Source organism: Zophobas morio, unplaced genomic scaffold, assembly GCF_036711695.1.
Source record: "Zophobas morio isolate AGI-343-1 ecotype UQ-CSIRO unplaced genomic scaffold, CSIRO_AGI_Zmor_V1 ptg000030l, whole genome shotgun sequence".
Lineage (NCBI taxonomy): Eukaryota > Metazoa > Arthropoda > Insecta > Coleoptera > Tenebrionidae > Zophobas > Zophobas morio.
In genome coordinates this window covers 12,691,463-12,716,371 of record NW_026972135.1, presented here as the reverse complement: position 1 = coordinate 12,716,371, position 24,909 = coordinate 12,691,463, and the positions used below count along the sequence as shown (strand labels likewise).

Here is a 24,909-nt window from a genome sequence, read left to right as displayed (position 1 = left end):
CAGATCACTTTAAATACAATGGTATATTCATATGCAGACATCCTTATGCGTCAAAGAAATTTAGCTTAATTTTAAATGTAAAAATAAATTTATATCTGTGTAGGTTAGGCTCATTAGGTTAAATGTTCCTTATTTATTTTTACATTGCATGGGTAATTCATAGAATTTGAAGTGTTGGAATCAATTTCTTTATATGCATCACGTACCGTAGTAATATGGAAATATAGGAAAAACAAATTAAAAATTGAATGTGGTAAAACTTCCATACATTACCCTAGATGCGATGCCACTGATACAACTTTTAAAAAGTAGGTGGAAAAACGTTCGAATAAAAACGATGTAAACACTTCCAGTTTCAGTTAAAAGTAAAACCGAATTTTTGCTGGTTATCATTCGTTTATTCATGTATTCATGATGGTCCTGAGAAGGACCGATTTTTGTTAATGCTTCATGGTGATCGACTTTTTTTCTAACGGATGATTGGTCTTTGTCATAACGATTCCACATTGTTTATTAGAACAAAAATAAGAGCAACTTAGAATGCCACTGCCATTTTACAATAAATATTGAAAATGTTGTCCTTGACTACCAATACAAGCCTCAGCACGTCGCAACATGTTTGCACAGATACGTAAAAAAACTCCGAGAGTGCCATGAAATGTAGCGGCTACCACTTCCATTCGTTGTTGAAGCTCTTGAGTTACCAATACATATCCTAAAATGTTCTACATATATCTTTATCCGCAGACATGCAATTCTTGAAATTTTTATTGAGTGTTTCAAGTCATACCATGGTTTCGCCGTCCATGTGCCCATGTTCATTTGATTTCAACGCAGTAATAAAAAAACAACATTTTGATATGAAATAATGTAAATAATGTAATCATAACTTCAAAAGTGTAGGTATACTAACAACTAAGAATCAATTAACTAACACGGTGGGAGCTTCTTTATTTAGATCCACTTTACTGTCGAATTTAGGAACCATCAAATTTGTACATTCTTTTTCATTATCAACACTTTCTCTAATTTTACTTATTTTTTCTTCTTCCATTTCAGAAAGTCTAAAATTCAGCAATAAATACGACACTTTGTGCATGATATAATAACAACCTTGCAAATGTTAGATACCTCAGATCTGCAGGTGTTACGTAGATCTCAAAATTCTTATTTAAAAGGTTAATTATCTCTGTTCCTACCATCGAATCCATACCGAGTTCTGGAAATGTCGAATACTGACTTACGGTTTTCATGTCTTTTATTCCTAAAACGCGGGCAACCCCTTTTACTGCATTAATAATCTCACTGTTATAATGCTTTTCGGCGATCACGGTACTAGAAACAACTGGATAGTCATGATTTAATAGCACATCTAACATGTCAAGCCGGTTTAAAATGTGTTGTTGAAGAGTATCATCTATCACAAACGTTTTATTTTGAATTTGCATTGGTCCCAACAAATTAACCTTTAAAATAGGTGCAATTTCAAGAAATCTTTTATTAAATTTTTAAGTACTTCACCGATTGTCCTCCATTGGATAGCTACGGCTGGTAGTCCTTCCCGTTTTCGACTCTCACAAATCCTTTCCATAACAGAGTTTGCCATATTATTGTTGATCTTACCCGGATTAACGTGACCACAGCATAATGACGAAAATATTACAAAATACCTAAAACGTTCCATCAGAATCAATTGGTACATCTGACTTATAAGTAAACCTCAATTTGGGACACAATTTTCTGGTCACTCGATCCAAATATAGCGTGATGCGAGCTAGCGACGCGTCGAAATTTTCTTCGGTTAGATTTTCAAATAGTCCATCTAGAATAAAAATAGCATCGAGAGGTCCAAGCTCATTTGCTTGGTTAATTAGATCTTCACATCCTTGCTCAGTGGTTGAGTTTTTTGTGGAAATTTTAACTTCAACGCCGTATGTTAACCAGATACTAAAATTGTTATGTAAAGTTTACTTTTATAAGAGAAATTATTTTACTTTATTCTCCGCTGCTGGTAACCATTTTGTATCCCTGATCTAGAATTTAGTACTAGTTTTCTGGCACCTCTCTGAATCAACCAATCACTTAATTCTAAACCGACCTTACCTAGCCCTCCAATAATGACGTAAGTGCAACGGTGGTTACAATGGATGCTTAAAAAATACATATATGTATATCAAATGGGAATATTTTGTTTCATAATATTTGCAAACAAGAAGTACGGAATTATATATACACGAAGAATGCAAAAATATAATATGAACCGTTCTTAAGCTTACTTTCTCATCGGGGAGGTCTTTTACGAGAAAGAATACAAAATGGACTCTTTTCACAATCTTCCGTACTGAGCATTCTTTCTCATGGTAACTTACCGTGGATTTGACATAATTTCTAGTTTATTTATTTGGTTAATGTGAACATTGTCTTCTTCCTCATTCCTCAGCTTGATCAAAATTTTGCCAATGTGTTTACCTACCATCATGTATCTGTACGATTTTTCAATTTCAGCTGCACTAAATACAACCCTAGGCAGCGGTTTCACGAAACCTGCTTCAATTCCTTCTATTAAACGTTTAACCACTTTGGTCCCCATTTCTTTAAAATTTCTGACCACAATGTCTAACAAGATCCCGTGATATGTGGCATTTTTTTCCATTAATAAAAGGTTTAAAGCACTGTCATTCGCCAAATCGTACGTCCCAAATTCCATTAGCTGTCCTCTTTGTGCTAAACACCTAATCGAAGCTGGCCGTTTATCCTCGCTTAAAGAATTCAAAATAAAGTCAACGCCTCTACTCCTGGTTTGTCTATTGATCATTTGTTCGAATGAGGTGTTTCGTGAATTTCCAATATGATTGTCTGGAATTTGTGGATAATTTTCTTTTAAATACGCTCTTTTTTCCTGATTGCCAACGGTTACATAAACGTCGCATTTATAGTGTAGACAAACGTTCAAGGCAGCTAGTCCAATACCACCAGTGGCGGAGTGAATAAGAACTGAAGAACCCGGTTTCATATCGCCAACCTAGACAAAAATTATTAGAGAGTTGAAATTTGTTCATATACGTACCACCAAAAGAGCATAAATAACAGCGGAATATACAACGGGAACTGTCGCCGCATCTTCAAGCGTCCAAGCGTCTGGAACTTTCCAAGCTAAAGAAGAATCCAAAGTGACAGAAGATGAAATTCCTTGAGTGTTGGTCATTCCAGCTATCCTGCGGCCACTGTAAATAAAGTAAATTTGTAACTTTAATATTTTGCAATAAATAATACCACCTTGAATCTTTTCCTGAAAATTCAAATCCAACGAATAGATTTTGGCCAAGTGAATGAGATTGCAATATTTCTAGATTTGCACGCCCAGAAGCTGCCAAAACATCTTTAAAGTTAACTGACGAATAAAATGTCTGCAAACAATTATTATCATTTTTATAGAACATGTGTATATTGTGTAACTTACTGAAATCAAAAGTTGCCCTTGTTTCATTGGTACTTCTTCAGGTAAAGGACCCTCTATCCATTCAAAACTTGAAATGCCGCCACCAGTTTTAAAATGTGCATAAGAATGTTCGCATTTAATCTTCGGTCTTTCTTCTAATAGAAGATTTCGATATGTTCCCCACGATTTATCCTTATAAATATTAACAGCCAAGTTTTTACTGATTTGTTTACTATAGAATGGGTGTTGGGGATAAAATTCCGGAGCATCATCTATCATAAAGAAGCACTTCACTGAACTGCCATTTGTTTCTTTTCTGATGCAATTTATTAAACCCAATATTCCTTCAGGATCTCGATTTGATGCAAAAGTTATAATATTTTGTTGAAGATTTAAAGATTTTTGTAATTCGGGTAGCCACTCAAAATTATTCGAGGATATTTCAATAAACTTGGGCACAAAAATGTCCTCCTTTTTCCGCAATAGTATGATTCTTTCATTTGGGGTTGTGTAGTCAGTGAGAATTTCTATGTCATTAGTAGCGTCTTGTACTTTTACGTCAACATCTTCCCGTGTTAAGATAAATCCGTTTTGGGTAAGCGGTGTGAAAAGTTGTTTTAAAGTGTTCGGTTGTTGTAAAAGTTTACTACCAATGTACAAAAGTATATTACTGTGTGGTGTTAAGATAACCGGTTCGAATTTTATACCAGGTGTTTTATTTGGGGATACTTTTGACGAAATGGTAAGATCAGAGTCCACTAGTGGAAAATGTTTTAGGGCTTTTTTCACGAAGACTAGGACCGGTTCAGTATCTCTATTCGTTTGTTCATTTATGATTTCCACGGCTTTCAAGTTGTCCTTTAAATTATTTTCTAGAATAATCTGAGTGTTGATTCTCACAGCTTGTTCTAATTCTAGAAACGAATTATTGGGGATGAATACGTGTTTTTCTAGAACTTGTTCCAACTCAGTTTTTTTCTTCGGAATGGATTTGAGTTGTAGTCCGAGTATTTCAATTCCGCCAGACCTGAACAAGACAGAAGTCTTTATTTAGTTGTAATTTGAGTCAATAATTTATTTACTTGATCATGTTCGAGTCTTCGTTCAGATAAACAGGTAAAATACATTCTTGTTCATCCTGGCTTTTCGCAATTTCTACATGTTTTAAAGGATCTATTATAATTTTGTTAATGCCAACCGGAATATAAAGTAATCTTGTGTCAGAACTAAGAATTTTCATTTGAATCATATTATCCATAAAAGCACTCCAGTTGTTTTCCCACTTAACCAGACCGATAGAAATGTCTACATTACATTGTTTAATTGCTTTGAAAAAACCGCTGAAAAAGATTATGATTAAGTGTAAGCAGAGCATCTCAAAGTACTCAACAAGAGTACTTGATGTGTCAAGTACTGCTTCAAGTATTCCCTAAAGTTTACCAAAAGAAATTATATCCAACTTACCTGTACTTGTAACCTCTTTGGCAAAGTTCTCCATATATTTGCTCTTGTTCCAGAATTTCTAATTTATCGCCACTGAACGAAGTAAGATGTGGTAGGTCAATTTGACGTGAACTTGCATTTGGACAAACCTGGATACGTCCACTGACTAACAGAGAATTTTTTTCAAGAACTTCAAAATTGCCTGTGCCTCGTTGAATCGATATGAGCAATTTTACGTAACCACTTTCCGGCACTGTAGTTGTTCTGATAAATTTACAATTTTCAAACAACACAGGAATATGAGAGGCCACTAATTTTCGACTCTGTGCAAATGTTTCCCAGACTAGTTTTAAATACTCGGTAACAGGAAAAATATTGCGTCCTAAGTTATTTATTTCAACGTTAATGTTAATATTTTAATGTTGTTCAAATTTCTTACCATCAACAACGTGGCCTTTTATAAACTGATGTTCTTCGTGTAAGTATGAAATGTTGTACTCTTTTTGGTCTCCAGGGGGTGATTCAAATTCACGGAATATGAATGTATTCCACAAGTTTTCATGGTTCCATTGAAGAAAAGGCGAAATCATGCAGGTGTTTCTACTTACAGGGAAGTCTATTTGAGGGTATAGTTTTTGAACTTGTGGAAGATAACCTTCTGTATATAATCTACAAATACAGATATGTTTTTTGAGCTGTATTGATGTTAAATTTTTACCTTCCTAATAGGCTCAGTAACTTGACTCTTCCATTTTCAACGAGTAAGATATTGTCATCATTGTGCGGAAAATCGGATATATTTAGCAATATTGTTCCTTTAACTGGTTTAGTAAAATTTTCATTAGTTAATTCTTTATATTTTAAGTTAACTAAATTTTCAAAATGAAAATTTATGTTAGAATCAAAATTCAATTTACGTAGTTCCATCACATTTGACAAGGCCTCTTTTAGTTGGATTACATCATGATAGTAAGCAACAACGATTTTGCCATAAGTATCACCGAAAACGCCACTAGGAGACAATTTCAAGTGTTTCATAACATCTACCATAATTAACTGCACACATATTGAACCTAATACGTCGTCGTCTTGTTTAGTCCTACTTTCTAAAATTTCTTTAAGTGTTTTTATTTTGTAGTGCACCAAACTTTGATTAATCCTTGCCCCAAGAAAAAAAAAATCTCTTACTTAGTGACCCACAAATAAAATTTTAATTTACCTTGTTTCGATGTCTTTAAATATCGAAAAATTCTTCAAGTGAGAAGCCAGTGTGCGAAAATTATTGACAAACTGTCCAAAAAATACGTGCAAATGTGGTTTTCGTGCGGGTAATAATTTCGATGTCATTGATTTGATACCACGTTTTGAAACTACGGCATACCCTCGGTATAAGTGATTCGGAATATTTATTTTATATAACTGATGAAGGAGACCGACATATTCTTCATCCAAGTTTTTGTTGCTAACTTCATTTAAAAGGTGCAAAACTGCTTCATTAGTGCGACCACTGACACAAATTAATCTAGGGACATCATCTTTTGGCAATCCGTCATCGATTTTGTGCTTTTTAAACCTTTGCAATATAATGTGGCAGTTGTTGCCTCCGAAACCAATATTATTAACCCCTACAATTGCTTCATGGTCTAGAAGCTCAGTAGTTTCTGTCACAACTTTCATTCTGTTTTGTTCAATCCCTTCCAGCCCTTTTCGAATTCTTTTTAAATTGATATTAGGTGGTATGAATCCGGTTTCCATAGCAATCAGTACCTTGATAATGGAACAAAAACCCGACGAAAACTCTGTGTGGCCGATATTTGATTTTACTGAACCCACGAGAAGTGGTTGTGCACGTTTTTTCGCTAAAGCTCTGTCGATAGCTTTCACTTCTTCAGGATCACCAGCTGGAGTACCAGTACCATGTGCTTCGACGTAGCACAGTTTTGAAAGATTGATATTACTTTCTCGGTACATTTCAACCATAAGCTTTTCTTGCATTTGTGACGACGGAAATGTCAGACCCTCCGCTTTAAAACCATCGATGTTCACTTTTGCATTAATAATTTTCGCGTAAATTCTTTTTGTATTTTTATATTTTTGAAGAAAAAGGCATCCACAGGCTTCACCTCTGACGTAGCCGTTACCGTCCTGATCGAATGATTTAGGAACCCCGTCAGGACTTAGGACACCTAGGCTAAATATATTTGGTATATGTATACACAAATATTACCATTTTTTACAATTTTACCGAGCAAACTGAATTGTAGTTCCAAGATGTAGTGTTAAATTACAAGTGGCTACAATCGCATTTTCGCATTCACCACATCTCATGGATTGAAATGCTGAATGAAGGGCATTCGCAGAACTACTGGAAGCGCTATCAATTGTAAATGTGGGTCCCTTTAATTTTAAGTTATAGCTGAGGCGATGAGCATACAACGATTTCAGACAACTGAAATAAATATATCAGTGATAAAAACGAAGTAAAAATATGAAAATAAAATTTAACGAAATATATAAAAACCGAATAAACCGCTTTAATTTAAATCAAAATATTCTATTGAGGTCAATGAAGGCAAACTTTGTCTTAACCTTCACCCACTTTGACATCCAGTCTGGGTTGTACTGATTATTAATAGCGACCGTGCGTCAGTGCATTACATCCATGAACAATAATCCTTAATTCATGCATTATAAACAGAAAAAATACATACATTGTTTGCAAACGACACTTGATTTACTAATGAAATTTTCATACCCAGTAACTGCAAACTTTTGTGGCTCCATTCCATTGACAAATGTGGGGTTTTCAACGTTTGACCAGCCCACACTAACGAATTCACCGGTTTTACTTCTTTTTAACTCTAAGGGATTTATTCCAGCGTCCATCACAGCTTCAATAACCGTTTCCATTAAAATTCTCAAAGTGGGATCCATAACATCAGCTTGACGATAATGTAGTCCAAAATATCCAGCATCAAATTTGTTAATAACCTTAATCTTGGCGCTTCTTTTCGGAATGTCGGGACGGTCAAGTTTCCATCTTTTATCGTTTTCAGTAACCATATCCTTTTTGTTAAATAGGTTGTCGCGAAACTCGTAAACATTGTCCGATTCTGGAAAACGACCGGACATGCCTGATATGACTACTTCTTCTCCAGGTAGTGGAGACGATAGGCAACGACTATATTGATAATTAGGGTCAAATAATAATTGTTCTTTTCTGTCGGCAGACAAATTCATTTTTATCAACGATATTTATTGCAGCAATAACGTTAAGAATTTAACTGTAAAAAAAAATATATTGAATTATAGAAAACTGAGTTAGTTCACAGAGTGCACCATATTACGGGGAAGAAAAACAAATTGATTATTTTTTAGGTGAAGTGTCCATATATATCCGTTTTGCAGCGGAAGTGAAAGTTAATTTGAATAGGTACACAACCGTATGTAATGAAACATTTAATAATTAAATTCTACAATGCAGTTTAATGAGCTACCTATAGATTTGATGTTTTTAGTTAAATTATGGTCTTAGTAAGCAAATATTGGCAATTCTAAGCTCTCAGACAGACTTTGCAAAATTAATTCAACTGCAGCCACAGAGAGATAAATATAGTAATATTACATGGTCTCACTAAAAAATAAGACGAAAAATTAAAGTCAAAATTTTCTGAAAAACTAGTATTTTTGAAATACATGCAGAAAAAAATTTAAACTGTATAGTGAGCCTAAGAGGTCTGAACTTCCACACCAAAAGGAGTCACCAGGTGTACATACTTAATGTACTTTTATAGAGAAGAGGCCCAAATTTGAAGCCTTCTGAGACTCCAAACGTTAACAAAAAGCGGAAATAGGTAAGGCCATTGTAAAATGCATAGTTATCAGTTTGAGAAGGGGATAGGTGAATTCAAAGTTATTATTGCTTAACACAATGTTGTGAGGAAGATCATTAAATTCGGGGAAAAGTCTGTATAAATTACACCTATTTATTCTCGGTTGTCAAGTGTAATACTTAGATTTTTAACAAGCACCGCAGGTATATTTATATATTTATGCATAAAATTTTTAAACTCAGGACAACTAAATTTATTCCATGGAATATTTGCTGCGGTAAATGCCCTACATAAATCGGTGCAAAATTGCGTAAAATCATTGTCAGAACTAAAGTTTAATAAAGTCTGTTTACTGGATTTATTCTCGTTCTTTTTATGTGCATCGCCACTGCAGTGTTGTTCAAAGTGTGATTTTTTTTCGCACTTAAACTAGGAAACAAAATTGTGAACATAATTCAAGCTACAGTATTTTAAATGTTTACTTACAACTTTTCCAGACACTTTGCAGAATAACTCAATTGTCTTTGGTTGAAGAAGGAAATTGAAAATTAGTGTCCAAATTGTTCCATGACCATAATTTGATTTTATCTTTCATGGATGATTTTACCTTAGGCATTTTGAGGATTCTTTACTGTATGCACAAAAATCAAAACCGGCCCCAGCACACTCACTAACACGCAAAGACACTCACTATCACTAACAATAAACTTCTAAAATAAAATGCTTTTTCAGAGATTCACCTCCTTCCGGCTATTAATTGCTGTTAATTTGATAAGTTGCTGCTCGTTTCGATTGCTATTCGTTGCTATTTCGTTTTTCCCAAGCGGCATGTTTTTATATCATCCACTCGCAGTTGTCTTGTTCCAATTGGATTAACTGTCAAAAAGGGTCTTGACGTTGTGATTCTGTCAGTTCTTTTGGGCATCAACCTGCCTTGCCGAAGATTGGATTATATTGCAGCCTATCTACAACGCAAAATTTGGTTAATTCGAAATTTATGACAATAAAATTATTACGCACTGCTTAAACTTCAGTCATCTTGGATCTCTTCTTTTAAAATGTTCTACAAGACATCCTGCAGCTTCATCTCGTCTCCAAGCCAATTCAAATGCGGCTACTTGGTAAAACCTACATTGAAGTCCGTCAGGCGTATTTTCCTTCATAGTTGGGGCAAGAAAACTTATTTTTCCACTAGTAGCATTACAATGGCTAATTGTCGACTTGTCTAGAGGTCTGTAATTTGGAAAATTGTGAACCTTGGTCAATAATGTAAACGTGAAGTTGGCCACCTAATGTGACAACTGTCCACAACTGTCAGAAAAACTGAGACATAACCTGAAAACGATCATTTTGGAAAATTTGCTTTTAAATTATGCCCTGGAATGATTTCCAAACCCTGAATTGCTTATAAATTGAGGATAAATTGGTGAAACAAAGTTGATGAAGTTGATGGGAGTGAAAATGAAGTTTACGGGACTGAAACTGAATCATGGTTCCGATTTGGTTTGACTTGATTTGCCGTAGATAAGCTTTGGACGATTTCGGCGATTTTTTTTTATTGAAGATCGAGCCGTCGTTGTATCCTTCTGCTACGCTGGAGGATTTCCATTCCCCGTGTCGCTTTAACGATAAAAGGTCCATACATTTTTCAGCCAAATTTGTCGCGGTCGCGTAAGTACGACGGAATGAGGAGGGGTACATGATGGTTCACTTTACCACATTTTTCACACAAAAATTTATTAAAAACGGGAAATATGGAGGAAATGAAATCAAAAGTTCTGGACCATTTCTGGATTGTCAAAAAATAATAAAATTCCAAAGCTTACTAAAATGACGTGAGTACACGTTTTTATTGATGCACTTCAGAAAAAACATTTTGAAAATTCGCAAACCTCAAATGGGCTACTAGTGGAAAAAATAGTATATTAACCACGTTTGTGAAGCCAATTCTAGACCTCGCGCTTTAGAGCCCTCGACGCTGCGCGTCTCAGGTTCTAATTTGCGCTCGGTCTAGAATGTCTGTCTTCACAACCTTAGTTAATAATATACTATTTCGCTTTTTTGGTATAGATTACAACTGTCTCCGTTTGGCATTCCTTACTTTTCTTGAAGATTTAAAAACAATTTCTTTAAAAGGATCCAACACTCGTTTATATTTTTTGCAATACATTTCTTGAATCAATTTTGATACAGTTTTAAACATGGTCTTAATCACTCCTTTCTTGTATTCTTCGTCATTAACTTTTTTCATATTGTTACGTTGAACGGGTGATTAAAGTCGGCGTGGGTTAAACTCAACAATTTCAACGATGTAGTCCGTGTCTTCCGTATCCCTAGTTCCTCAGAAAAACTTTAGAGTAGATTTGACTGGAAATTTCTGCCTTGGTCCGAATGTAATTCCATTGGAACCCCAAACCTGCTGATCCAATTGTCAATCAGCGTTGTTGCAACCGTCGTGGCTTCTTGGTTCGATCTGGCATAAGCTTCGGACCATTTGCTGAAGTAATCGCGGACGACTATTATGTACTTATTTCCGTCCTTGGTCACCGGGAAAGGACCGGCTATGTCTACTGCAATTCTTTCGAAATGCGAACCGACGTTGTATTGTCGCGCACAGATCGTACATCTCTTGCACCAGTTCTCGACGTATTCTCCGCAACGGACCTAGTAAAATCTCTCCTTAACTTTAGAAAGTGTCTTGTTGATTCCGAAATGAGGACCAGAACCCCCATTATGTATCTCTCGAGATACTTCCTTGATTTTGGTGGCCGGAACCACCAACTGGATAGTGGTATATTTTCCATCTGGACTCTCCCAAGGTCGTTTAAGCAATCCGTTCTCGACACACAGGGAGTCCCACTGAACCCATAACGTTTTCAAAGTGGGTGACTCGTCTCTTCTTTCCATTTGAGCAACGGTTCGATATCCACGTCCTCCTGTTGGTCTTTTCTAAGCTCAGCCGTAGTTCATTCTTCATCTTCCACAACTGCTGTCCTCCTACAGGTGAACGACATTTCACACTGCTCGATTTTGTCGCAGCGTTTGCAATTCTTACACGGTCTTCACGACAAGGAATCCGCATTATTGTGGACCTTACTATCCCTGTGTCTTCTCATTCTTAAATGATACTGTTGGAGTCGTTTAAGCTATCTAGCCACTTGTCCTTTGGGATTTTTCATTTAAAGGAGCCATGTAAGGGTGCGTGATCGGTTCTAATAAGGAATTCGGGTCCATAGAAATACTTAAGAAAGTGTTCAAAAGCCCTGACAATCGCCAACAACTCCTTCCTCCTAGCACAGTAGTTCTTCTCGAGTTTCGAAAGTACTAAAGTAGTCGATGACTTTTTCTTCCTTGTTCTGCGCCTGTGACAATACAGCACCGATTCCGATGTTACTTGCATCCGTGTCCAAGATGAACATTCCCGATGATTGAGGATAGGACAGAATGGGACTAGAGCATATTGCGTTCTTCACTCTTTTAAAGGCTGCTTCACATTCAGCAGTCCAATTAAACTGAGACTTCAAATCCGTTAGCCTGTGCAGAGGAGCAGCAATATCAGCAGACCCGTTACAAACCTTTTGCAGTACGTGCACAATCCCAAGAAACTCGGGCCTTCGTGTTTATCTCTTGGTTCTGGCCAATTGCGAATCGCATTGATCTTTGTTCCCGTAGTCTTGATTCAACTAAAGACTTCTTCTAGGTTGGTCAAGTGCTCCTCAAATGTCTTTCCCATTACAGCGTCGCTTCCGGCAGAAGAAGCTGTCTTTTCCTTATCTTCTGGTTGAATACCAACTTACCAGTAGCCGCTTTTTAGGTCTAACGTGGAAAACAAGGCGGATCCTGATAATGTTGTGAACGTGTAATCAATTCGTGGAAGTGGGTAACTGTCCTTCTAGGTTGTAGCGTTTAATTTCCTGTGGTCTACGCAGAATCTCGTCGACCCATGTTTTTTGGTGGCTGTTGGATTCCTCTATAACGCCTTCATCCAGCAGTTTCCGTACAAGTTTCTCGGCCTCTTCTTGTTTTGCCAAAGGTAGTCTTCGCGGAGCTGGACGGATCGGTTGCCCATCTCCAGTGTTTATTCGATGTCGCACTATGTTTGTGCCTTGATCTATCATACTCCTCCTCAAATCATCGAAACTCTGTTAGAAACTAAGAAATACCTTATGTAGATTTCTCTACTACTTAACTTGGAATTTCCACAGCGTCTACAACTGTCCATATATTTCTCCGTTTTGTCATTCATTAGAGTCTTTGAAAAATTAACCCTAAAAAATTCTGAAATTGGTTAAGGTTCGTCGCAACGAAAAACCAATTAGGCTCTCACTATTTAAACGTGGATCAAAATTAACATATGCAAAAATTATGGACAAATCAAATTCATTCTATTGCATACTAATCAGTAGGTGTATAAGGTCAACCTATGAAATTCATTTATTATGACACCAAAGATATACAAAGTTAAACAACATTGTCTTTTAATAACCTTTCCACGAGTATTACGAAATCAATGCAAAAAAGCAAAAGTGGGAGCAGATTATATCATGTACTACATGTAGACGACAAATATATATAAAAATGTACAATCTAGGATTAAACAAAGTACAATGGAGAAAAACGAAATAACACATTAACTTAAAAACATGTGGGCTTTAGCAACTTTTCTTAGGTTAAATAAAGAAGTTTAGACGAGATCACCCAGAGCCATAGACTAAACAAATGTTTCTCCAAAACAAACTGATCATGCTTCTGGTATAGATGAACACAATTTGGTGGACGGTTATAGTCTATACTAGTGTCCCTAGATATACTTTGGAAAATAAAAAATAAACATTCCTACTTTCGTCATTTGGGTAAACTATTGAATTTTGGAACTGCATTTTTGTACTTTTGATTCTAATTTCTTTTGCAATTCTAGATAATGTGTCTCCGTGTGTGGAATTCCCAGTAAAATGATAACATACGATTTACTTTCATCGTAAGCTTACGCCTCCTAACATAAAAAACAAAACATGGGTAGCGACTTCATTTAAATTTGTTAATGTTGTTTCCCAAAAGTAATGAGGAACGTCGACAGTATTCTTTACCTGGATTGGTTGCTGTTTCGCCTAAAAATAAACAATAATCTCTTTCTTAATCATTAAAATTTTGAATTTTGATTGTTAAATAGGTAAAAATTCCATGTAAAATTCCTGGTAAAAACGGTATGTGCTGAATTTTACGGCATAGGTTTCTACTTGAAGGTAACGGAAAATTTATATTCAAAAGATATAGTTATGTAATGACGTTCCACAGACAAATTTTGTTTTAATGGCTTCTTCTATTGTTTTATTGTTCCAGCGTATTGTTTTATTGTTCCAGCGTTTTGGTAGTTTACATTTCACACTTAAATTTTGAATTTGGTTTTTGTTGAAAAACCCTTTTATAGTTTTGTTTTAAGCATCGTCTTTATTTTTGTAATTTACCACTTGCCCTTCTAAACTAGAAATTTTTGCTTTCAAAACATTAATTTCTTTTTCCGCACCCCGGAAGTTGTAACCTTTTTTTCATTTGCAGTTTTTTTGATGAAGTTGTCTTTTTCGAAAATAGTCTGCTGAACTTCATCAATAACATTTTTTTTGACGTAAATTCAGCCACATTATAAATTGTTGGAATTGCGTTCTCACATATTTTGCATTCACTTGAAATATAAAATTCTCTTTTTTGAAGTGAACCTGTTGACCAAGGATTAGATGGAAAATACACTTTTGGACAACAACCTCGCAGATGTAAACCCTTTTGCCAATTTTTCAAGATGGATATAGCATCTGTTCTCTCCATTTGTTCAGTAATATCTTGTTTTCGGGGCATTTAAACAATGAGAAACCATTTGCTTCTGTATTTCTACAGTTTCGTACACAACAGACGACGACTATTCTCTTCCACGTCTATGTACTAAATGACAATTACAAATTGTCAAAACATGACTCAAAAAAAGCATCTGTAGCCAGCATAGTAAAATAAAATTTACCATTAATTTTGACGTTTCGTGTCACAACTCTTTTCGAAAGTATATCTAGGGTCTCTAGTCTATACTATAGTCTGAAAATACATCGAAAAATTGTCAGTAACCTTTGACTAATAAAATCGTTCATTGACATATACAACAGTTGATAGACAGAGGATCAGACAAACACAGAGAAAAAAGGGGGACGACGTTTTAATGCAAGTAACGTCGAAAACGCATGAAATTATATTTTCGTCAAAGACTTTATTTTGAACTTTTGTATCATTTAAATACAATAGCCAATTAATTTGGTAGAGCTGTGCAAAAACACAAACAAATTTTTAAATTTAAATTGTGGAAAGATATTTCAATTTATGCAAGTTATTTCCATTAACCTCCATGCTGCACATTTCTGTATTTTTATATTTCATACATGGTCTGCAGCAACATAATTACGTGTTCACTTATACAGGGTGCCGCATCCAAGTCTAGGGAATTAACATGGGAATTGGTTTTTATTTTATAATGTCTCCCCAGATCACTTTAAAGCTATTGTTGAGTGATGCCTTTCTGGAGGTCGAAGAGGGCTATCGACCAGTATTTTTTTCAAATCGTTGCATCGCGCTCATTCACTGTAAAAAGGTTTTAAAAATCGTATTTTGAAATTCGCGCCGGATCCGATTTGTCGCGAAATGTTCCGTCGCACTGTCGAAGTTCGGCGATCGCGTCTTTGAAATAACCGTGCAAAATCCAAATGTCAAAGTGAAGTTAGAAATTATTCTCAGAAATCAACGAACAACTCAAGCTGAATTATTTTATCCAGTGTGATGATTATTGTAAGTCAATTTAAACGGAATAAATGCACAACCTGCACAAAATATTTTATTAGGTTATGCTATGTTCTACTGCGATTAGATGAAAAAGCGAGGGCCTGCTTGTTCTTCAACGATTAATTTATTTAGTAGTTAATTGGGGTAAATTTCACACTTTTTTTTTCGAATCACTAAAGATTGGAAGTCAATTGATTTTACATTCGTTAAGCAGGGATGGAATTTTGCCACCTGGAAGCATGTTCGTTACAAGAAATTTTTGAGAGAGAAATGTAGAATATTGATTCATCAACATTTTAAAGTATTTTTCTCTATTACGAATGTGTTTTGGGATTCAGAAACTTTTGTATTACTGTTTTATTTGTTTATTTTGTTAACAACAACAAAAATAAAAATAACATTTCACAAAACAAAGTTACATCTATTTTCAAAGGTGATAAAAAGTAAATAAAATCAGGTGGACACAACGTTTTCTAGAGATCTTAAAGAGATGGGATAGAAGAGTTTCAAAAAGCATAATGACAAAAAATTGAAGCCTGAGGACTACTTCTCACTTATGGAGTTTTACGAAGAAACGCTTGAGAGAATCTAGGCTGATGAAGAGTTTTTGAGGCACATTTGTTTTACTGACGAATGTTCATTTGGTCTTAAGGGAAGTTATACCTAATCGTCAGAACGATCAAATTTAAGCATTACACAACCCTCAGGTGGTCCATGACTATCGTTATCAATGGCGTACAACTGTCAGTGTATGACTGGGGCTTCTAGGACATCATGTCATTGCACCTTTATGTCAAAATGACAAAAAAAGGTTAGAAAGATCTAAGGGCTAGTTTAGAGTTTTTTTCTGTCAAAGAAATTGGGTGGACGAAATTCACTGTCCACGACCGTACATTCCTAGCTCGACGGCTCCCAGTACATGTCAAAATGCTGCCGATGGGGTTTTGAGGAAGACCAGCTGCTCGAAGTCTTCATCTCGGGCTTTTTGGATACGGTCTGCGTGTAGTTCCGAGATGGCTCGTTTAAGGGTCGCGCACTATGACGAATGAATGGATCAATTTGTGCATTTATTCCGTTTAATTTGTCCTACAATAATCATCACACTGGATAAAATAATCCAGTTTGAGTTGTTCGTTGATTTCTGAGAAACATTTCTAATTTCATTTCGACATTTGGATTTTGCATGGTTATTCCAAAGACGCGATCGCCGAACTTCGACAGTGCGACAGAACATTTCGCGACAAATCGGATCGAGCGCGAATTTCAAAATACGATTTTTAAAACCTTTTTACAGTGAATGAGCGCGATGCAACGATTTGAAAAAAATACTGGCCGATAGCCCTCTTCAACCTCCACAAAGACATTACTCATTAATAGCTTTAAAGTCATCTGGGGAGATATCATAAAATAAAAACCAATTCCCATGTTAATTCCCTATATCCAGACTTGGATGCGGCACCCTGTATGTATTTACTGCGTAAGGTAAGAAAGTAGTATTGTCATACGAATGACTAGTCTCGTGTTTTGACATGTCATGACACATAGAGTAAGAAAACATAGGTCTCTCGTTTCCGTCTCGTATACTATTCACAAATTTATTGCTTTTCTTACAGTTTCCAAAAAATGTTATGCAATTTACGATCTACGATTTTTTTTGAAGATTTTAAGCTCCACCATGATGGTTTGAGTCTAAACATTCCTGTGTTTGGTTAGATCTTAAGGAAGCAATAAAAACAAACCAATATGAAAGAATCTCATATTGTTAACTACAAAAATGCAACTAAATATGACACTCATAAGTAAGATATCTGCCTGAAAAATTAACTAACTAACTCGCTTGGGACTTCTTTATTTAGACCCAATATCTTCTGGCTTCTGTTCAGCTGATTCTTTAACTTTATTTACATTTTTTTCTTCCATTTCAACCAGTCTAAAATTAAGACATAAATCATGGTATTGTATTAATACTGTATTAATTACTTCGCAAAGGTTAGATTCCTCACATCATTAGAAGTTACGAAGATTTGAAAATCTTTCTCTAAAAGTTTAATAATCTCGGTTCCCACCATCGAATCCATACCGAGTTCTGGAAATGTTGTAAATTGACTTATGGTTTTCATGTCCTTAATTCCTAAAATATGAGCAACCGCTTTAACTGCACTAATGGTCTCAACCTTGTAGTCTTTTTCGGCAATCACGGTACTAGAAACAACTGGATAGTTACATTTCAGCAGCACGTCTAACATCTCAAGACGGCTTGAAATTGACATCGCTTCCAAAGCAACCTTTAATACATTCGCAATTTCAAGAAATCTTTTAATAAATTTTTAACTACTTCACCGTTTGTCGTCCATTGGATAGCTACGGCTGGTAGTCCTTCCCGTTTTCGACTCTCACAGATCCTTTCCATAATAAAGTTTGCCATATTGTTGTTGATCTCACCTGGATTATCACGTCGACAGGATTCTGACGAAAATATGACAAAATACCTAAAATATATCACCATAATCAATCGGAACCTCTAAGTTAAAAGTTAACCTCAATTTGGGACACAATTTTTTAGTTACGCGATCCAAATATAGTGTGTTGCGAGCTAACGAAGCATATAAATTTTCTTTCGTTTGATTTTCAAACAGTCCATCTAGATTAAAAATAGCATCTATAGGTCCAAGCTTACTTGCTTCTTTAATTAGATCTTCACATCCTTGCTCAGTGGTTGTGTATTTCGTGGAAATTTTAACTTCAACACCGTATGTTAACCAAATACTGAAATTGTGATCTAAAGTTTTTCTTTTAAAAGGCAAATTATTTTACTTTATTCTGCGCTGATGGTAACCATTTTGAATTCCAGATCTAGAATTTAGTACTAGTTTTCTGGCACCTCTCAGAACCAACCAATCACTTAATTCTAAACCGACGCTGCCTAGCCCTCCAATAATGACGTAAGTGTAACGGTGGTTAAAATGGATTCTTAAAAAAATAGATTTACGGGCCAATTTCAAGTTGGTTTGCAATTAATTGCAAGCGCCGTTGCTATGGTGATCTCGTAGAACTCTTAATACAAACCATTATATTTTTGCGAGGTTACCATAGCAATGCAGCTTGCAATTAATTGCAAACCAACTTGAAATTGGCCCGATAGTTGTATAAAGTAGTAATATTTTGTTTTATCCTATTTAAAAACAAGAGGTACGGAATTATATTTACACGAATAGTGCAAAATTATGATATGAACCATACTTAAGCTTACTTTACCCAACAGGGAAGGTGCTTTATAAGAAAAAATACAAAATGGACTTTTCTCATAATCTTCCGTACTGAGCATTCTTTCAGATGCTAACTTACCCTGGATTTGACATAATTTCCAGTTTATTTATTTGGTTAATGTGAACCTTGTCCTCTTCCTCATTCCTCAGCTTGATCAAAATTTTGCCAATGTGTTTACCTGCCATCATGTATCTGAAGGATTTTTCAATTTCAGCAGCATTGAATACAACCCTAGGCAGTGGTTTCACGAAACCTGCTTCAATTCCATCTATTAAACGTTTAACCACTTTAGTCCTCATTTCATTAAAATTTCTAAACACAACGTCTAACGAGATCCCATGATAGGTGGCATTTTTTTTCATTAATAAAATGTTAAAAGCACTGTCATTCGCCAAATCGTACGTCCCAAATTCCATTAGCTGTCCTCCTTGTGCTAAACACCTAATCGAAGCTGGCCGTTTATCCTCGCTTAAAGTGTTCAAAATGTATTCAACGCCTCTACTCCTGGTTTGTCTATTGATCATTTGTTCGAATGAGGTGTTTCGTGAATTTCCAATATGATTGTCTGGAATTTGTGGATAATTTTCTCTTAAATAGGCTCTTTTTTCGTGAGTGCCAACGGTTACATAAACGTCGCATTTATAATAAAGACAAATGTTCAAGGCAGCTAGTCCAAAACCACCAGTGGCGGAGTGAATAAGAACTGAAGAACCCGGTTTCATATCGCCAACCTAGACAAAAAATTATTAGAGAGTTGAAATTTGTTTATATACGTACCACCAAAACAGCATAAATTACAGCCGAATACACAACGGGAACTGTCGCCGCATCTTCAAGCGTCCAAGCGTCAGGAACTTTCCAAGCTAAAGAAGAATCCAAAGTGACAGAAGCTGAAATTCCTTGATTGTTAGTCATTCCAGCTATCCTGCGGCCACTGTAAATAAAGTAAATTTGTAACTTTAATCTTTTGCAATAAATAATACCACCTTGAATCTTTTCCTGAAAATTCAAATCCTACTAATAGATTTTGGTCAAGTGAATGAGTTTGCAATATTTCTAGATTTGCACGCCCAGAAGCTGCCAAAACATCTTTAAAGTTTACTGACGAATAAAATGTCTGCAAACAGTTATTGCCATTTCCACTGAACATGTGTATATTATGTAACTTACTGAAATCAAAAGTTGCTCTTGTTTCATTGGTACTTCTTCAAGTAAAGGTCCCTCTATCCATTCAAAACTTGAAATGCCGCCACCAGTTTTAAAATGTGCGTAAGAATGTTCGCATTTAATCTTCGGTCTTTCTTCCAATAGAAGATTTCGATATGTTCCCCACGATTTATCCTTATAAATATTAACAGCCAAGTTTTTACTGATTTGTTTACTATAGAATGGGTGTTGGGGATCAAATTCTTGAGCATCATCTATCATAAAGAAGCACCTCACTGAACTCCCATTTGTTTCTTTTCTGATGCAATTTATTAAACCCAATATTCCTTCAGGATCTCGATTTGATGCAAATGTTATAATATTTTGTTGAAGATTTAAAGATTTTTGTAATTCGGATAGCCACTCAAAATTGTTCGAGGATACTTCAATAAATCTGGGCACAAAAATGTCGTCCTTTTTCCGCAATAGTATGATTCTTTCATTTGGGGTTGTGTAGTCAGTGAGAATTTCTATGTCATTAGTAGCGTTTTGTACTTTTACATCAACATTTTCCCGTGTTAAGATAAATCCGTTTTGGGTAAGCGGTGTGAAAAGTTGTTTTAAAGTGTTTGGTTGTTGTAAAAGTTTACTACCAATGTACAAAAGTATATTACTCTGTGGTGTTAAGTTAACCGTCTCAAATTTTATGCCTGGTGTTTTGTTTGGGGATACTGTTGACGAAATGGTAAGATCAGAGTCCACTAGTGGAAAATATTTCAGGGCTTTTTTCACGAAGACTAGGACAGGTTCAGTATCTCTATTCGTTTGTTCATTTATGATTTCCACGGCTTTAAAGTTGTCGTCTAAATTATTTTCTAGAATAATCTGAGTGTTGACTCTCACAGCTTCTTCTAATTCTAGAAACGAATTATTGGGGACGTATACGTGTTTTTCTAGAACTTGTTCCAACTCTAGTTTTTTCTTGAGAATGGATCTGAATTGTAGTCCGTGTATTTCAATTCCGCCAGACCTGAACAAGACAGAAGTTTATTTAATTGTAATTTTGGACAATAACTTATTTACTTGATCATGTTAGACTCCTGGTTCAGATAAACATGTAAAATACATTCTTCTCCATCCTGGTTTTTCGCAATATGTATATGTTTCAAAGGATCCATTATAATTTTCTTAATGCCAGCAGGAACGTAAAGTAATCTTGTGTCGGAACTGAGAATTTTCAGTTGAAACATATTATCCATAAAAGTACCCCAGTTGTTTTCCCACTTGACCAGACCGACAGAAATGTCAAAATTGCATCGTTTAATGGCTTTGAAAAAACCGCTGAAAAAGCGGTTATTATGAGCTGCTCAAAATATTTGATGTGTCGAGTACTGCTTCAAGTATTCCCTAAAGTTTACCAAATGTAATTCAAATATTATTAATTCATTAATTCAATAAACTTCTCATGTGTACTTGAAGTACTATTTTAAGTACTGAACATTTCTGAGTGTTAATTTATATCCAATTTACCTGTAATTATAACCTCTTTGGCAAAGTTCTCGATATATTTGCTCTTGTTCCAGAATTTCTAATTTATCGTCACTGAACGAAGTAAGATGTGGTAGGTCAATTTGACGTTGACTTGCATTTGGACAAACCTGTATACGTCCACTGACTAACAGAGAATTTTTTTCAAGAACTTCAAAATTGCCTGTGCCTCGTTGAATCGATATGAGCAATTTTACGTCACCACTTTCCGGTACTGTCGTAGTTCTGATAAATTTACAATTTTCAAACAACACAAGAATATCAGAGGCCACTAATTTTCGACTCTGTGCAAGTGTTTCCCAGACTAGTTTTAAACACTCAGTAAAAGGGAAGATATTGCATCCTAAGTTATTTATTTTATCTTTAATGTATATTTTATTGTTGGTTCAAATTTCTTACCGTTAATAACGTGGCCTTTTATAAACTGGTGTTCTTCGTGTAAGTATGAAATGTTGTACTCTTTTTGGTGGGCATGTGATGATGCAAATTCAGTAAACATGAATGTATTCCACGATTTTTCATGGTTCCATTGAAGAAAGGGCGAAATCATGGAGGTGCTTCTACTTACAGGAAATTCTATTGGAGGGTACAGTTTGTGAACTTGTGGAAGGTAGCCTTCTGTATATAATCTATAAATTCATTGTGTGGTTTTTAATCTATGTTAATGTTAAATTTTTACCTTCCTAATAGACTTAGTAAGTTGATTCTTCCCTCTTCTACTAGTAAGTTATCTTCTCCATTAATCGGAAAATCGGATATATTTAGTATTATTGTTCCTTTTGGTAGTCTAGTAAAATCTTTACTGTGTTTTGAATCAACTAAATTTTTTAAATGGATGTCCAAATTAGGGTCACAATTTATTTTACTAAGTTTGATCGCTGCTAACACGGCTTCTTCCAGTTGGATAACGTTGTAATAGTAAGCAGCAACTATTTTACCAAAAGTGTCACCGAAAACACCAACAGGAAACACCTCCAACTTTTTAATAATATCAATTAATATTAACTGCAAGCACATTGAGCCCAGTGTGTCTTCATTTCCTTTTAATTTACTTTCTAAAATTTCCCCAAGCGTTTTTACTTTGTTCACCACCAAAATTTGATTAATCCTTTCCTCAAGAAAAACATCTTTCAAATAGAAACCCACAGATAAAATCAACTTACTTTGTGTCGATTTTGTTGAAAATTGAAAATTTCCTCAAATGAATAGCCAGTATACGAAAATTCTTGACAAATTGTCCAAAAAATACATACAACTTTGGTTTTTGAAGAGGTAGTAGTTTTGATGACATCGAATCAACACCGTGTTTTGAAACTACCGCATACCCACGATACAAATGGTTTGGAATATTCATTTTATATAACTGGTGGAGAAGACCGACATATTCTTCATCCAAGCTCTTGTTACTAACGTGGTTTAAAATTTTCAAAACTGCTTCCTGAGTGCGACCACTGACACATATTAATCTAGGGATATCATCTTTTGGCAGTCCACCATCAAGTTTGTGTTTTTTGAACCTTTGTAGTATCATGTGACAGTTGTTTCCTCCGAACCCAAAGTTATTAACTCCTACAATTGCTTCATGATCTAGAAGCTCAGTAGTTTCTGTCACAACTTTCATTCTCTTTTGTTCAAATCCTTCCAGTCCTGTTCGAATTCTTTTCAAATTGATACTAGGTGGTATGAATCCGGTTTCCATAGCAATTAGTACTTTGATAATTGAACAAATACCGGATGCCAACTCTGTATGACCAATGTTTGATTTTACTGACCCCACGAGGAGCTGTTTTTCACATTTTTTCGCCAAAGCTCTGTCTATAGCTTTCATTTCTTGAGGATCACCAGCTTGAGTACCAGTGCCATGTGTTTCGACATAGGACAATCTTGAAGGATTAATGTTACTTTCATTGTACAATTCAGCCATGAGCTTTTCTTGCATTCGTGAAGACGGAAATGTCATTCCCTTCTTTTTAAAACCATCGGTGTTCACTTTCACATTAATAATTTTTGAGTAAATCCTTTTGGCATTTTTACATTTTTGAAGAAAAAGGCATCCACATGCTTCGCCACTGACGTAGCCGTTGGCATCCTGATCGAATATTTTAGGAACTCCATCATGGCTTAAGACTCCCAAGCTAAATATGATTGGTATATATATATAGAGGAATATTATCTTATGTTGATAACTATACCGAAAACACTGAATTGTCGTTCCAAGATGTAATGTTAAATTACAAGAAGCCACGATCGCATTTTCGCATTCACCACTTCTTATGGATTTAAATGCTGAATGAAGAGCATTCCCAGAACTGCTAGAAGCACTGTCGATTGTAAATGATGGTCCCTTTAATTTCAGGATGTAGCTGAGACGATGAGCATATATCGAATGAAGACAACTGAAATAAATAGATACATGTATTATATAGTAATAAAACCTAAGTACTTATTGCTTCTTGCTCCTAAAGTCCTGTCCGTTCTACTTGGAGTTTTAAAAAAATTAAATTTACTTAATTACGTTCCAGGAATTTTAAGGAAACTGAAGTTGTCTTTCAAATGATAACACCTCTTTTTTAGACGTAATGATATTTCCAAATCTATCTAAACTTGGTTGCTAATGAAATTTTCATACCCAGTAATTGCAAACTTCTGCGGCTCCGTCACATTGACAAATGCAGGGTTTTCCATGTATGACCAGCCAACACTAACGAACACACCGGTTTTGCTTCCTTTTAGTTCCACAGGGTTTATTCCACCATCCATGACAGCTTCAGTAACCGTTTCCATTAAAATCCTCAAAGCGGGATCCATAATATCAGCTTGACGATAATGTAGTCCAAAGTATCCAGCATCAAATTTATTAATAATATTAATCTTGCCGCTTCTGTTCGGAATATCGGGACGATTAAGTTTCCATCGTTTCTCGTTCTCAGTAACCATGTCCTTTTTGTTAAATAGGTTGTCGCGAAACTCGTAAACATTTTCCGATTCTGGAAAACGCCCGGATATGCCTGATATGACCACTTCTTCGCCAGGTAGTGGAGAAGAGAGCCAACGGCCATATTCATAATTCGGGTTAAGCAACTCCTTTTCTATATTATCAGATAAAACCATTTTTTTCAAATTTGTTTACAAAATCAAGAATGTTAAAAATCTAACTGTAAAAATGTAGACAAATTAAATTATAACACAGACTGAAGAAAAAGAATCGATTATTTTTTTAATGAAATGTCCACATATTTATTAGTTGTGCAGCGGAAGCCAAAATTAATTTGAATACACTGTAGTCTGCAACGAGTCATTCAATTCAATACAATAACATGCAGTTTAATGACCTATCTAGAGGTTTGAAGTGATTTTTTTAACGTACGATGCACTACAAACAGTGAAACTTCAACTTCAGCTGCAAGTCGGCGAGTG

At 35.4% G+C, this 24,909-nt stretch overlaps 3 protein-coding genes across 6 annotated transcripts; all 3 read right to left on the bottom strand.

Annotated features, from left to right (window-relative positions):
• Positions 1–275: 275 nt before the first annotated feature.
• On the bottom strand, positions 276–8,223 carry LOC135138312 (fatty acid synthase-like). 3 transcript variants are annotated; one of them, XR_010282026.1, is made up of 17 exons: positions 7,638–8,223; positions 7,128–7,331; positions 6,102–7,073; positions 5,601–6,041; positions 5,322–5,551; positions 4,904–5,264; positions 4,522–4,779; positions 3,461–4,466; positions 3,277–3,407; positions 3,068–3,224; positions 2,370–3,022; positions 1,995–2,150; positions 1,720–1,947; positions 1,517–1,670; positions 1,114–1,466; positions 791–1,064; positions 276–715 (listed from the first exon to the last, which is right to left on the bottom strand). XR_010282026.1 is itself a non-coding variant. In XM_064068263.1 (16 exons), the coding sequence occupies exons 1-16, from the start codon at positions 8,120–8,122 to the stop codon at positions 923–925; spliced, it is 5,931 nt and encodes a 1,976-aa protein (XP_063924333.1). In that variant the 5' UTR covers positions 8,123–8,223; the 3' UTR covers positions 276–922. The 3 variants fall into 3 exon arrangements, 2 of the variants coding, with proteins under 2 accessions (XP_063924333.1, XP_063924334.1); XM_064068263.1 differs by having other exon boundaries at positions 276–1,064; XM_064068264.1 differs by lacking the exons at positions 276–715; positions 791–1,064 and having other exon boundaries at positions 1,380–1,466; positions 1,522–1,670.
• Positions 8,224–17,348: 9,125 nt separating this feature from the next.
• Positions 17,349–17,814, bottom strand: LOC135138348 (fatty acid synthase-like). The gene is made up of 2 exons (XM_064068304.1): positions 17,512–17,814; positions 17,349–17,461 (listed from the first exon to the last, which is right to left on the bottom strand). The coding sequence occupies exons 1-2, from the start codon at positions 17,799–17,801 to the stop codon at positions 17,380–17,382; spliced, it is 372 nt and encodes a 123-aa protein (XP_063924374.1). The 5' UTR covers positions 17,802–17,814; the 3' UTR covers positions 17,349–17,379.
• LOC135138347 (fatty acid synthase-like) lies at positions 17,814–21,717 on the bottom strand. 2 transcript variants are annotated; one of them, XM_064068302.1, is made up of 9 exons: positions 21,475–21,717; positions 21,028–21,285; positions 19,969–20,974; positions 19,785–19,915; positions 19,576–19,732; positions 18,877–19,529; positions 18,346–18,501; positions 18,070–18,297; positions 17,814–18,020 (listed from the first exon to the last, which is right to left on the bottom strand). In XM_064068302.1, exons 2-9 carry the CDS (start codon positions 21,201–21,203, stop codon positions 17,819–17,821), a joined length of 2,709 nt encoding a protein of 902 aa, XP_063924372.1. In that variant the 5' UTR covers positions 21,204–21,285; positions 21,475–21,717; the 3' UTR covers positions 17,814–17,818. The 2 variants fall into 2 exon arrangements, with proteins under 2 accessions (XP_063924372.1, XP_063924373.1); XM_064068303.1 differs by having other exon boundaries at positions 19,579–19,732.
• Positions 21,718–24,909: the final 3,192 nt, after the last annotated feature.

Bases quoted from the DNA above. Each gene is read 5' to 3' on its own strand.
- LOC135138312 (XM_064068263.1), bottom strand. From the start codon at position 8,122: ATGAATTTGTCTGCCGACAGAAAAGAACAATTATTATTTGACCCTAAT. The intron at 7,074-7,127 runs GTAAAATTGTAA...AAATATATTTAG, and splicing joins ACTACAATTCAGTTTGCTCG to CCTAGGTGTCCTAAGTCCTG. The intron at 1,948-1,994 runs GTAAAATAATTT...TAACAATTTTAG, and splicing joins TACCAGCAGCGGAGAATAAA to TATCTGGTTAACATACGGCG.
- LOC135138348 (XM_064068304.1), bottom strand. From the start codon at position 17,801: ATGTCAATTTCAAGCCGTCTTGAGATGTTAGACGTGCTGCTGAAATGT. The intron at 17,462-17,511 runs GTAATTAATACA...TCTTAATTTTAG, and splicing joins AGGAATCTAACCTTTGCGAA to ACTGGTTGAAATGGAAGAAA.
- LOC135138347 (XM_064068302.1), bottom strand. From the start codon at position 21,203: ATGGATAATATGTTTCAACTGAAAATTCTCAGTTCCGACACAAGATTA. The intron at 19,530-19,575 runs GTACGTATATAA...TTTTTTGTCTAG, and splicing joins TAATTTATGCTGTTTTGGTG to GTTGGCGATATGAAACCGGG. The intron at 18,021-18,069 runs GTTAACTTTTAA...GATATATTTTAG, and splicing joins AAATTGTGTCCCAAATTGAG to GTATTTTGTCATATTTTCGT.